General features: G+C 23.6%; 4 protein-coding genes across 4 annotated transcripts; 3 read left to right on the top strand and 1 right to left on the bottom strand. All coding sequences in view use genetic code 6, as the record gives it.

Annotated features, from left to right (window-relative positions):
• Positions 1–2832: 2832 nt before the first annotated feature.
• Positions 2833–3384, bottom strand: TTHERM_000660449 (hypothetical protein; the record flags this gene model as incomplete). Its single annotated transcript, XM_012798608.1, has 1 exon — positions 2833–3384. One exon carries the CDS (start codon positions 3382–3384, stop codon positions 2833–2835), a length of 552 nt encoding a protein of 183 aa, XP_012654062.1.
• Positions 3385–4176: 792 nt separating this feature from the next.
• Positions 4177–10400, top strand: TTHERM_00660460 (hypothetical protein; the record flags this gene model as incomplete). The annotated part of the gene is made up of 13 exons (XM_001020109.2): positions 4177–4280; positions 4381–4468; positions 4563–4716; positions 4781–5167; positions 5254–6120; positions 6170–6336; positions 6393–6707; positions 6764–7773; positions 7894–8008; positions 8073–8531; positions 8629–9712; positions 9774–9903; positions 9956–10400. The coding sequence occupies 13 exons, from the start codon at positions 4177–4179 to the stop codon at positions 10398–10400; spliced, it is 5325 nt and encodes a 1774-aa protein (XP_001020109.2).
• An 828-nt stretch (positions 10401–11228) lies between these two features.
• TTHERM_00660470 (translation elongation factor EF-1alpha) lies at positions 11229–12536 on the top strand (the record flags this gene model as incomplete). Its single annotated transcript, XM_001020110.1, has 1 exon — positions 11229–12536. The coding sequence occupies one exon, from the start codon at positions 11229–11231 to the stop codon at positions 12534–12536; it is 1308 nt and encodes a 435-aa protein (XP_001020110.1).
• A 1045-nt stretch (positions 12537–13581) lies between these two features.
• On the top strand, positions 13582–14889 carry TTHERM_00660469 (translation elongation factor EF-1alpha; the record flags this gene model as incomplete). Its single annotated transcript, XM_001470846.2, has 1 exon — positions 13582–14889. One exon carries the CDS (start codon positions 13582–13584, stop codon positions 14887–14889), a length of 1308 nt encoding a protein of 435 aa, XP_001470896.2.
• Positions 14890–15142: the final 253 nt, after the last annotated feature.

Here is a 15142-nt window from a genome sequence, read left to right as displayed (position 1 = left end):
AATATAATATGTATTATGAAAGTAGAAAGTAGTAAAAACTTAAAATATTTTAAAGTATTCCCATATAAATCTCAAAATAAAATGATATATATTATAGATAAATAAGTAATTTGAATTTTTTCATATTATGAACGAAAATTTAACCTTTAACTACAAAAATAAAAATTTAATTTCTGGCAAATTAAAAAAATATAGATTAATTTATGAATAAAAAACTGATTCATCATGATTTTGATTTAATTAGCTTATTCAATTAAATAGAATTTTATACATTAATTTTCTTTAAATGAAAATTGGCCATTTTAAATCTATTTTTTATCATAGATTTTAAAATTATATCTTTTAACTTATCTAATTACATACATTTTTTGAAATTTCCAATAGAATCTTATTAAAATAAATAGTGCAATTAATACATTTTGATAAAACAAGGAGAAAAAATATTTTATATTTTATGTTTTATTTAAAGAATAGTGAAGGTTATTTTAATTTACTGAATAATTACACAAATATATTATATATTACACTTGGTATATGATAACAATTTATAAAAATGCTCTTTAGATTTTTTGCTCAAATAAATTGTATTTGATTACTATTTTTACTGGGTTCAAAAAATCTAAACTTGTATTGCTATATTCATATATATAAATATACTATGATTAAAAAATATTATTAGTTTTTAATAAGTTGCTTGTTTTAACTGTTTCTTCAAAAATTAAATCATTTTTTTTGAGCTATTTTTGTATTTAAGGAGTAGTTACTTTGTAAACTTTGTTAATAAAATATAGAAATAGACTACTTTGACTCATGAATTTATGTTAAATTTTTTAACTGTAACAATGATTTTAAATAAAAAAGTACTTCGTGAGGAGAAGAAGTCTTACCCATTATTTCATATGAACGAACATTTTAATCATATAATACCAAAGAACAAAATATAGCCATTTATATAAGTTGTTAAATTTAAAATAAATGTACATTATTTATCTAATATTTACCCTGATTAATTTACCATGCTTTTATTTCAGATTTTTTATGTCAGTATATCCAATCATGAATTATTGATAAATTTTATGTTTGTTGGTTTAAGTTAAATACAACAAATTTTTTCATTTTTTTTTATTTATTTTCAGGTTAAATACATTAGTGTATCTAATTGCACAAATAAGAAGGATAGATAATTCTTCTTTCTAAAAATTGCATAAATAAAGCTAAATACTGGTTAGATAAAAAATATATTTTTATGGACAATTATTTTAGTTAGTTATTTATATTATTTCCTATTATTAATTAAAATTAATTATCTTCAAAAAAAAAACAAATTTTTTATAAAATAATATTCACAAACAAATACTATTTTTAGTTATTATTAAAATTACTAATAAATTCTAAATGAAACACAAAATCAAATCTTCTTTATTTATTTGATTATTATTAAGATCATTATGAAAATACAGATAAAAATTCATTAAAAACATTCACTTAATTAGTGTTTCATTTCTACTTTTTTAAGATTTTAAAATTAGAACTATATTATCTAAAGAATTTTACGAAATTATATATTCAGACTTTTCAAATTACTAGCTAATGTATTTTTTGTTTTTTGATATCAATGTAAATTTTTAAGAGGTAAAAAATAGTTAATAACAAAAAAATTTTATATTAAATAATTAATTTTTTGATTGTAGTTACAACTTTGTAAGGATCGCAGTCTGTACAAGGATACCATTTTAAATAATATGAATTAAATCTATCTATTATAATTATTTATTTATTTGATATTTGATCATCTAAGAATCAAATATTTTTTTTATATTATTTAACTTTTACAATTATTTCAATTATAAAATAATAAAATTAATATTAATAAACTTATTATTTATTTATTTTGATTGTATAATTTTGGTTTATTAAATTAATTCATAGTTTTTGAATACTTCTAAAATATTATAGTATTGATATGAAAAAAAAGTTTTTATTTCTAGTTAGTACACTGCTTCTTATCTAGCTAAAATAAGTAAGGGGGTTTACTCTCAAATAATAAAAAATTATAACCTCAATAAGTATTTAGTAAATATAATTTATTTGTAGTGATTTATTATTAAATATTAAAAAAATAATTATATATTTTTTTCAAAATATAAATTGAATTTGATAAGTTTCTTTACAGATATTAAAAATTAAAACTTGTATTGCTAAATCCATACAGACACATACACATATATAAATATATATTTGAAATTTGATTTTAAAATGATGAAAAAATTTTATTAGTTTATAATCAAGATATTGGTTAATGGGTTTGTTGAGATTTCCTATTCTCAACTATCAAAAATCAACACAGACTTTTTATTTTTAAATATAGGTAAGTGATTAAAAAAAAAGAAAAACATTTTCATTTTTGAGTGTTATTAATATAATGTGTTTTTAATTATTGAGATTACAGTAAATCATTGAAAAGTGTTATCTTCTATTTTGGCATATTCTTTATTTACAAAAAAGGGAAATTATAAATTTAAAAATATATGTTTTTAGAAACTCAACAAACAATATTCATTTTCATTTTAAGAAAAAATAAAATTATAAAATATAATAAAAATAAATTTTCTTTAAATGTTTATTTTTTAATGTAGAAACATTTTATCTTTATTTATGTAGAAAAATACTAATTATATTATAAAAGAAATTCAGTATTGGCTATAATTTCATTTTCCTGATAAGATTTATTAGATTTAAGAATTGAAAGATAAATTATATATAATACTCAAATTACATATCAAAGTTATTTGTAGGGAAGTAATTAAGAAAAAATGAGGAAATTATATTTTTTCATTTTAATATTAATGTTAGCAATAGTAAATTGTGATTAAAATATTAATTATATGACTTTATTAAGTACTGCTTCAGGATAATGTTCCTTATAATTAAGTTAGTGTAATACCTTACAATCTGGTTTTAGTCTTTGTAATGCATATTTTGCCTAGTATTAAAAGGTATTGGTGTAGAAGTAATTTAAAGATTATAAGAGTATTGTTAGCAGAAAAACTATGTAAAATACGCTATTTTAAAGCGTAATGAATTGCTTATTTTAGAGTAGCAGCTATGACTAATATATGTAATCTTGTGGTTAATAATGGCTGTAGTTTATTTAATGTTCTCAAAATAAATTATGTAGTAATCTTTACAGCAATTAATAATTTTTCTAAAAATGGAATTAAATAGAGTCAGATTCTTGCCAAGCAGTAGACTTTTAATGTTAAATAAATCTTAAATAATAGCTTATAGACGAATATTACTCTAATGTTTCATAAGAAGTATAATAATTTATAAATTGCTTTGTTTAAAATTCATCAAACAATTCTTCTGAAATTATAGCTGCATATAAAAGTTCAATTTTAGTATTCTTATTAATTTTGATTTTTTTAGTATGATATGATTGGCTATATATATTTGTATTTCTCAACTCAATAAATAAATGGTAAATAGAAATGATTATTTATTGTAATTGAAATCATTTATTTTTTATTATTGATAGTTTTTTTTAATATAAAATTATTTTTAAGTAAAAAATCTTTAAATAAAATTAAAATTAATTTTACTAACATAAATTTTAATATATTTATATCTACATATAAATTAACTTTCAATTTAATAGTTGCAATATAAAATTAATACAAATGAATTATTTTTAATTAAAAATCAGTATTTTAATATTTATTTTTAAATGAAATTTATATGATTGAACTTTAAAAATATTATTTTATTCAACATTTTAAATATTATTTAAATGATTAATATGATAAAATTTAATTTATTTTTTAATATGTTATCTGTTCAAAACAAATATTTTAAAATTGTTTGTTATTCTTGGTATTGTTTTTAATAGCAGTGCATCAATAAATAAATTTTTTATTGGGCATTTTAATATATTTAATTTTATCATTGGTGATTTTTGTTTGATTTCTTTGGTATTTAACAAAATTAGAACAAAAATTCAAAAAAATTTGTAAATTAATTAAATCAAATCAAAAAAATCTAAACATTCATTTCATTCAAAATTGATGTATTTTAATTTATTTGCAATTAGTTGTACAATCAAAAGTAAACGGATCAATTATTCTTTTTTCAAGAAAAGCTTAAAAGAGAATTTAGGATTGTTATACTGTATAAAATATGAGTAAAAAAGTTAATGATCTTATAAATGATGTTCTTAGCGATTTAGAAACATATAAGTCTAATATAAAAAAAATTAAATCTTCAATAAGCTCTGGTGATCAGTAAATACAATTTGTTAATGCATCATTTTGATTTATTAAAAAATATAATTTTGAAGATTCAACTCTTACAAATAATAGTCAATCATTTTTAAAAAATTAGGGAATTAATAAATTTAGTTTTGTAAACTACTGAGTATTGTTTAACCAACTCAACAGTTAAGCCAATTGCTATTCTTAACTCTTTGAGAGTAAAATATCAATAATTTTTTAAAATAATCATTTAATTTACTTAGTAATTTGAAAATATTCAGTTTTGGAATAGCTTTTTTTATTATGTAATAGCTCTTAAAAGAGTCAATGGATACGAAGAATATCGATATGATTAATAAGCTAAATAAGCACAAAACAATTTTAGATTCAATGTTTTAAATAGCAAAATTTGATTACTAAAGCTAAAATGATGATAGAGGATCTCTTTATTATGGCGAAAAAGCAGGTTTTTTTTTATAGAATATCTATATAAGATTATAATTTTATTATGTAAATAAATCATCAAATAGAGTAGCAAATGTAAATTATTGGAAATAGCTTAGTGAGGTTAAGTTTGGAGTGTTTCTTATTTTGGTCTTATTTATATCAAAATAATTTAGAAAATCCTAGCGAAATCTCTTCTTATTTGTAATATTATGAATCACTTGTAGAATTAGGTGTTAAATTTCCTGAAAAAATCAATTATTTTAAATAAGCTTTAAAAGAAATGTAACAATAGTCTTCCAATCCATAAACTGAATAAGTATAGGATTAAAAATAACAAAACAATGAAAAAGGGAATTAAAGAGACATCTCATAAGAAATAGAGGATTTGATAAGTAAGTTTAACAGTGTCATTTTATAAATTGAAGTCAATATTAGCAATGAAAAAAGTGATTAAAATATTAATTAACAAGGTAAATTAGATTTAAATAATAAAAATGTCTTTTAAAGTTATTATTATGTTTTTATAAATAATGTTTTTATCTTTTAAATTTAATAGAACTCGAAAGCTAGTTTGCTGTCGTGGATTTGTTTGTTGATAAATCATTTGAATTTATACAGCTGATTAATACTTAATATAAAAATTTAGAAATGAAATACAAACAGTACTTATCTAATTTATAAATAAAGGCTATATCAGTGTAGAAATCATACAAATCTTACAGATAGAAAAATATTGATTTTATTAAATTAAGAAATTTATTTTTAGAAACTACCAATAAGGAACTTTTATAAATAATACTTGAGGAGGAAGAGCAAGAAAAAAAGACAAAATAAAATACTGCTTTGCCTTCTAAATCTAATCAAGCAAATCACCACTTAGAAATAGAAGAAATAGATGAAATTGATTATGGAGATTCAAAAATTAGTAGTAAGCAAAGATCAAACATTTCAAGTAGTGGATTTACTATTGAAGATAGTAATTCTGCAAAAGATAAAAAAACTAAATAAAAAGAAGAATCACCTAGACTTTATTATTATAATCAATCGAGTGAAAAGAAATATAGTAAATAGTAATCAGAAGAGAGAAAATCTTCAACAAGGTACGACGATAACAATGATTATGGAGAAATGGTTGATAAAAAGGAAAATATTAAAGATGAATCTAAAAATATTATCTAATATGATAATGTTGTATATCTAAATAAGCAGGATAACAGTAAAAATTTAAATCCTAGAGATAGTTTTGGCAATTATCCAAGTGCTATATAATCGAACAAGCAAGAAGATAACATCTAACCTAAATTTGGTTCTTAATTTAATACAACAAACAATAGCAGCCGGGGTGTTATCTAAAATAATAGTAGCAGTAACTTCTCCTCATCAAATAACACTCCAGCCTTCAGGGTAGATAGCAATAATTAATGTAATAATTAAAATTAGAAAATGTAAATAATTCGTTTTTTAATATAAAGAATAAATGAAATCTTTTAGAGAAAACTAAGAAGACGCAAATTTAAGTCAAAGAAATTTAGAAGAAAAGCAGATGGAAATTTAAAGATTAAATAATCTCTTAAGTGCAAAAGAAAAAGAAAAGGAATTAATTGAAAAAGAAGTGAAAATAAATAAAGATGAGAAAGAAGTAATTAATTTAATTCATTCAAAGTTAATATAAATGTCTTATAAATTTTAATTTAGATGCACAAGAGAGAAAGTGAAAGGTAAAAAATATCTATTGAAAAGTTAGAAAATTAAATAAGTGTTTTAGAGAGAGAAAGAAATCTAATTATAGATGAGAAGGATATTTTACATTAGAAGCTGGAACAGGCTTTAGAAAAAATTTCATAATTGACAAATAAAACTATATAAAATTAACAATAAATGACTGATTATCAACTGATTATGTCTGAAAATTCTTAACTTAGATAGGAATTGAATTAATTTAAAAATCATTATTAAGAAATGGTGGACTCTCATGAAAAAAGAGAAAATGAAATGTTGCAAAGAATAAGAGTAAGATAAATTCAATTTTTTATTTATTTCTTATTAAATATATTATCATTTATAAGGAGAGTGAAAAGGAGAAAGCTTAAAAAGAAAATGAAAGTGATAAAGAAAAGCTCAGGCTTAATGAAAAAATAAAAGACTTACAAAATTAGATTCACGATATTGAAGAGTAAAATAGGATATTAGAAGAAAATGTTGAACACTCAAAAAGAATATCTCTAGTTGTTGATGAATAGAAGTAGTCTGAAAGTAAAAAAACTTAAAGCATGGTGTAAGAATTGCAGAGTAAAAGAACTATAATTGAGAAATACGAAGCTGACAATGAAAGACTCTCTAAATAGATCACCATCTTAAAGGACGATATGAAGAGACAAAACGAATATTTATCAGACCTAGAATCTTAGCTGAATAATGTTTAGATAGAAAGAGATCAGTTAAAAAATAAAGTTTAAGATTTGCTTTAATAATTAAGCGATGAAAGAGCAAAAGCAGTCTCACATCAGCAACTAGAATTGGAATCTATTAATGTTGATCAGAAATTTTAAAATGAAAGATTAGAATTCAATTTAAAAATTGAAAAGATAGAATTGGAAAATATTAAATTGCAGAAGGATCTTCTTGCTAAAAAAGAATATATTGATTAATTGAATCAAAATAATGCTGAGCTAAATGATCTTATTTAAGACTTAAAAGAAGAATCAAAATAACTTAATAGCAAGCTTGAGCAGCAAAATATAAAGATTAGAGATTTAAATAGTATATAGTAACAGTAATAAAAGTCTGCTCGATCAATGTCAACTGATAGATAATTTAACTAAGAAGAATTAAATTTGTTGAAGTCTCAAATATAAGAGCTTTAAAATGAAAGAAACGCTCTCAAAAGAGAAATCGAAGAAAACAAAAATTCTAAATTAACTTATAGGTCTGTTAACAACTCATAAACAGGAGAAAATAAATCCTAACAAGTAGAAATAGAAGAAAAATTATAATTCCAACAACAGCAAATTGACTAACTAAACAAAATTATTTAATCATTTTAGCCTATTTAAACAGAAAACTAAAGACCAAAAAGGTATAAAACATAAAATTTATTCTTTCTCATTTATTTATTTATTTATTTTTTTCTTTATTTATTTATTAACTGATATGATTTATTAATTTTGTTAATATTTTGGTTTATGAATGAAAATAGCAAAAGAGATCATCTGGAAATACAAACATCTGAAAACTAGAACGTCATTCATACATTTGATTAGACATTAAAATCTACATAGTTTTCTAGCTATAATGGTTAAGATATGATGAGAGTAAAATTTAGAATATTTACTAGAAATGAATTAATTTGTTTATAAATACAATCAATTAATTTAGATAGATACAAAGGCAACTCCTACATCTAAACCACCTATCTATGTAAGAGATTCTATCTCAGAAGAATAATCTACATAGCCTAATATCTCTGTTTCCAGGAATTAGCTCAGCTTAACCCAAAATTTGAACCCTTTAATGCTAAAGCTTTCTAACATCACCACTAATAGTAGTGATCAAATAAACTAAATTCAAGCATCTAATTATTATTAACACAAACTTATGTAAGATTTATTTGCAGCTTAAGGCTATTTAAACTAAAATAATACTCTTAATACCTCTTTTAATAATACTAAAAATGATTTTAATGCTTCTGGATAAATTCAAGTATAAAAAGTTCTCCATTCAGAACCAACTACTTAAACGCCATAAAGTAGAAAATTTTCTCTTGATTAAATGATTGCATAATAGCAAATTCCTTAAAGTGTTAAAAATTAAAGAGGTCTCAACACCATCGAAGAAGTAATTCAATATTTTTTTTCTAAACTTTAAATTATAATTTAAAATGAAAATCTAAATTTTATTTATTAAAAATATTCAAAAATAAATAAATTTAAAGGAGTCAAGTAATAACACTTACAGGAAGAGGCCAACAATAAGAAGTAAAAGTAATATGCATAATTACTCAAATAATTCTTAGAACTATTTAAATTTGAGTGATTATTTGAGGAGCAAAACACCAATTCATTCTGGCAATTCAACAACAAGCCACAGCCAATACTTTTCTAATACAATGGGATTATTTAACAACACTAATTAAGCTAATAACTTCTAAAGTAGTAGTAATGGTTTTGGTCAGTCAAGAAGCAGATAAGAAAGCAGGAATAATAGTAGATGTGACAGTAGAGTTTCAAGTGATTTTTTAAACCTCTCTGCAGAACAAAAGGACTCTTAAGATAATACACTTTATCTTGACATTGAAAATAATGATTATCATTTAAGTACTCACAACAATACTAGCTTTAATATAAATCCTCAATAATAAAATTCAGTCAACTAAAATATTAATGTAATTACCAATAATAACAATCTAAGCAACACATAAAATGCTATTTAAGCTACCTTTTTAACTAAAAGAAGTCAATCTCAAAATTCTTCAAAATAAAATTTACAAAAAATAAACAATAGTGGAATGATACTCACTCTTTAGCCTAATTCTTTCCAGCAAACATTTAATTTAAATGAAACTGAAAACTTTGCTACAACAACAACAAACTTGCAATCTTCTACAATAACTCCAAGTGAAAGATAAAAATGTGATTTCTTCTTTTAGTAGTTAATTTATCCATTTCAAAAACCTGATGATTACTACAACAACAAAAATAAATCAAACAATATTAAAGGCTAACTTCTCAAATTTAATAATTTAATACAATAAAACTATTTGAAGTAATTTTAAAAATCTTCTTTATCAAACTTGTTAGAGCAAGATAATAAAGAAAGCTCTTCTTTTGATAGATTCAGAAAATCATGCCTATCTGATAAAGGGGTTATCTCTTAAAGTAGTATTTTGAAAGTTGGAACACTAACATCCCATCATTATAGCTAAACAAAAAAACATTTCTTAAAAATAACAGTGCATTTTTTAAATATTTCTAAGCAGGAAATCACCCATTTATCATACATCAACATAGAAAATCAAGGTATAATAAACTCCATATTTTGAAAAAAATTAACAATTAATTAATTTAAATTTCAAATTAGATGTTGTTGTAAAAATGAATCCGACTGTTGTTAAATGTGATATACCATCAGAACACAAAGTTAAAGTAGACCTATTGATTCAAATTATAAAAATCCCATTTAATTTACCAGAGGGATCGATATTATTAACGTAAGCAATTTAAGTTAATCATTTTGGTTTCAAATAATTTTAAATTTATTAGGCAAAATGGAAAAGATTAGCAAGTCTAACTAGTTCTCCCTGCTATGATTAACAAATTTATGGTCTATAAAGATGTAAATATAACAATATTCAAATAGAAATGGTAATTCATTCAATAAAAATATATATTTAAGTCTTAAGAATTTTAGTACTCTACCAATATACTTAAAAATTCTTTTAGTATTATGAAATATTTCCCATAATTGATTGAACTAACTCCTTTTGAAAAAGATGAGCATATTGCTGGAATAAGTGATTTTAAAGTTGGCGGGTTAGTTTCATTCATTTAGAAAGAAAATAGTGAGTATATGCTTAAGTTCATATTTAAACCACTTTAAAAAATGTAAATATAATTTGCTATATCTCAACAGAATACTGTTGAATAATTTGACTAGCAATTAGCAGAACATTTCATAAATACAATATACTTCTTACTAAAGTAATGAACCAAAATACAATCATTTAAATTATTAAATAAAAAATAATAAAATAAATGAATTATATATAATACAGCAATACTTTAGCTTATCTATATTCACTAAATAATGGTAAAATCTTATAATTAGGCTTTTGGGTTTGGAATATTTTTTCACTTTTTATTGAAAGGTGTAAATTATACAAATAAAAAATTATGTTCTCATTTAAGCGCTCTAACATAATTTCAAGGTACTTGAGACTAATTTTAAAAAAAGATTAATCCACAGTTCATCTCTATAATAAAAAAGGCATATATTTTTATATTAGTTAAAATCTCTATGTTGTAAATAAACCTAATTAAAGTTATATCTGTTAAACAAAAATATATTGGATTTTTACTTTATCTTGCTATTTTTAGTTTAAAAATATGCTTATTTTTAACAAATAAAAAATTCAAGAAAAGTTTTAATATACATATACAAATTTAAGTATCTTTAATTTCGCAATTTTTTTAAGCTTTGAAAAAATTTAAGTTTTTGCCTAATTATATAGACTCTACAACTTCAAATTAGACTATTTTTCTTATTGATTAAATTTGATTTATTAATTATTATCAGATTTTGTTAGTATTTCTTATTTATTTAATTATTCTTTCAAGATATCCTTAAATTATTTCAAACTATTTTTAATCAGCTTATTCAATTCTATTTTAAAATATTCTTAGAGTTATTCATAAATCAAATAGATTTTTTACATTTCAGCTTCTTTAAAAATAATTTTTCTATTCACTAAATCAAAGTAATTAATTAAATTAATAATTAAATAAAAATAATAAATAAAAATAACTATTTTAAACAATGATTACCAAGTAGCATTTATCTGTTGCTGTTTTTGGTGATGTTGATTCTGGAAAATCAACCACCTGTGGTCACCTCGTCTTCAAGTTAGGTGAAGTCAACTAAAGAAAAATTGATGAACTCAAGGCTCTTGCTGAAAAGGAAGGTAAGTCATCTTTCGGATTCGCTTATGTCATGGATCGTACTAAGGCCGAAAGATCCAGAGGTATCACTATCGATGTTACCATGCTTAAGTTCAACACTAACAAGTACAACTACACCATCATCGATACACCTGGACACAAAGATTTTGTTAAAAACATGATCACTGGTACAGCTCAAGCTGATGTTGGTATCCTCATCGTCACAGCTGAAAAGGGAGGATTCGAAGCTGGTTTCTGTCAAGGAGGTCAAACAAAAGAGCATGTCCTCCTCGCTTATACTCTTGGTCTTAGACAAATCATAGTTTGTGTCAATAAGATGGATGACAAGTTAGTCAACTTTAGTGAGGAGAGATTTGAAAATATCAAGTCTGAAGTCTCTCTCTATCTCTAAAAGATAGGTTTCAATCTCAAAAATGTCTCTTTCATTCCTATCTCTGGATATATTGGTCACAACCTTACTGAGAAGAGCGAGAGTATGCCTTGGTATAAGGGTAACACTGTTCTTGAAGCTTTGGACTCAGTTACTCCTCCCGCCAGACCTGTTGAAAAGGATCTCAGAATTCCTATTCAAGGTATTTACAAGGTTGATGGTATCGGTATTGTTGTATCAGGAAGAGTTGAATCAGGAGTTCTTCAAACAAACAAGTCAATATGCTTTGCACCCTATGAAGGAAAGGCAAACACTAAATTAGAAGTTAGATCTATTGAAGCTCACCACACAAAGTTGAGTGAAGGAATGCCAGGAGATAACATTGGCTTCAATGTAAAAAACTTAGAATATAAGGATATCTCTAAAGGAGCAGTTTGTGGTTATGTTGGTGAGAGAGCTCCAAGAGAGTGTGAAAGCTTCGAAGCTCAAGTTATTGTTATCAATCACCCTGGAAGTATTAAGAAAGGTTATTGTCCAGTTGTGAATGTTCACTAGGCCTCTGTTTCTTGCGAATTCGAAGAGATCGTGAAAAAGATAGATAGAAAAACAGGAGCAAGCATTGAAGAGAATCCCAGTTTCATCAAGAATGGTGAGTGTGCAATAGTAAAGCTCAAACCTAGAAAGGCTGTTTGTGTTGAAACATTTGCCAACAATGCTCCACTTGGTCGTTTCATCATTAGAGACATGAAAGTAGTGGTTGCTATAGGTATCATCAAATCTGTTAATTATAAGTGAATAGTAAATTAATAGTATATATAAATAATATAATATTTATAGTTTTTATTATTTATAGTTATATGTTTTTGTAAAATATAGTAATTTACAAAAGAAATAATAATTTTTGTTAGAATTAAAAATTTTTTATATTTAAGCTATCATTTATATTTAAATTAAATAAATATTTATATTCTAAAATTAAAAATTTTTCTGATTCTCTTTATAATTTTAAATAAAATTATACCATAATATTTAAAGTTAAAGCATAATAAAATGCCACTTAAAAAAAGTTTAAATTAAATTTATAAAAAATGATGATTCAATTATTAAGATAATAACTTTTTTAATATTAAAAAAATTAAATTTTATTATAATCATAATTTATAATACTCTGTTATTCCTCATAACTCGCTATCTGTCAAAAATAGTGAGGCTTGGGTAAAAATGAAATCTTTTTATATTTTTAAGATATCAAAAATTTTAATAAATTAATATGGTTTACATCTAAATTACATGCAAGATGGACTAGTAAAAAATGATATAATTAGATTTATTAAATAATTGTTTTATTAAAAAAATTATCCTTAATATAATTCTAATACTTTTCTTACATTTTAAAAAATGAATAAATAAAATTTATTTTACTATTTTTTAAAATTTAGATATTCATATGTTCTTTAAACTTTTTCAATACTTTCATTATTGTTTAAGCAAGCTTTGAAAAAATTTAAGTTTTTTAAATAAATATAGACTCTATTAACCTAAAAATAGACAAATTTTCTCATTGATTAAATTTTTTTATTAATGATCATCAGGTTTTGTTAGTATTCTTAATTATTTAATTATTCTATAAAGATATCCTTAAATTATTTCAAACTATATTATTCATCAGCTTATCCAATTCTATTTTAAAATATTCTTAAAGTTATTCATAAATCAAATAGATTTATTACATCTCAGCTTCTTTAAAAATATTTTTTCATTTCATTCTATTTAAGTAATTAATTTAATTAATAATAAATTACTAAATAAAAATTAGCAAAAAAAATTACTATTTTAAACAATGATTACCAAGTAGCATTTATCTGTTGCTGTTTTTGGTGATGTTGATTCTGGTAAATCAACCACCTGTGGTCACCTCGTCTTCAAGTTAGGTGAAGTCAACTAAAGAAAAATTGATGAACTCAAGGCTCTTGCTGAAAAGGAAGGTAAGTCATCTTTCGGATTTGCTTATGTTATGGATCGTACAAAGGCCGAAAGATCCAGAGGTATCACTATCGATGTTACCATGCTTAAGTTCAACACTAACAAGTATAACTACACCATCATAGATACTCCAGGTCACAAAGATTTTGTTAAAAATATGATCACTGGTACAGCTCAAGCTGATGTTGGTATCCTCATCGTCACAGCAGAAAAGGGAGGATTCGAAGCTGGTTTCTGTCAAGGAGGTCAAACAAAAGAGCATGTCCTCCTCGCTTATACTCTTGGTCTTAGACAAATCATAGTTTGTGTCAATAAGATGGATGACAAGTTAGTCAACTTTAGTGAGGAGAGATTTGAAAATATCAAATCTGAAGTCTCTCTCTATCTCTAAAAGATAGGTTTCAATCTCAAAAATGTCTCTTTCATTCCTATCTCTGGATATATTGGTCACAACCTTACTGAGAAGAGCGAGAGTATGCCTTGGTATAAGGGTAACACTGTTCTTGAAGCTTTGGACTCAGTTACTCCTCCCACCAGACCAGTTGAAAAGGATCTCAGAATTCCTATTCAAGGTATTTACAAGGTTGATGGTATCGGTATTGTTGTATCTGGTAGAGTTGAATCAGGAGTTCTTCAAACAAACAAGTCAATATGCTTTGCACCCTATGAAGGAAAGGCAAACACTAAATTAGAAGTTAGATCTATTGAAGCTCACCACACAAAGTTGAGTGAAGGAATGCCAGGAGATAACATCGGCTTCAATGTAAAAAACTTAGAATATAAGGATATCTCTAAAGGAGCAGTTTGTGGTTATGTTGGTGAGAGAGCTCCAAGAGAGTGTGAAAGCTTCGAAGCTCAAGTTATTGTGATCAATCACCCTGGAAGTATTAAGAAAGGTTATTGTCCAGTTGTGAATGTTCACTAGGCCTCTGTTTCTTGCGAATTCGAAGAGATCGTGAAAAAGATAGATAGAAAAACAGGAGCAAGCATTGAAGAGAATCCCAGTTTCATCAAGAATGGTGAGTGTGCAATAGTAAAGCTCAAACCTAGAAAGGCTGTTTGTGTTGAAACATTTGCCAACAATGCTCCACTTGGTCGTTTCATCATTAGAGACATGAAAGTAGTGGTTGCTATAGGTATTATAAAATCTGTAAATTACAAGTGAAGATTGTAAATATCTAATAAATTAAATATTATTGGGAATTCATCAGTAATATTTTATAATAATATTGTAAATTTATATAATATATAATCAAATAGTATTAGTTTTTTTTAATTCTTATAAAAATTTGCTTATTAATAGTTGAGATTTATTACAATAATAGTGAAAAAATTAAATATATAAATATTTGAATTTAGAATAATAAAATGAACAAATTTTTTTACTAAAATTAAAAGATATTTAAATTATATTATTA

The sequence above is a fragment of the Tetrahymena thermophila genome (genome assembly GCF_000189635.1).
Source record: "Tetrahymena thermophila SB210 genomic scaffold scf_8254577, whole genome shotgun sequence".
NCBI lineage: Eukaryota > Ciliophora > Oligohymenophorea > Hymenostomatida > Tetrahymenidae > Tetrahymena > Tetrahymena thermophila.
This window is presented reverse-complemented; position numbering and strand designations above follow the sequence as displayed.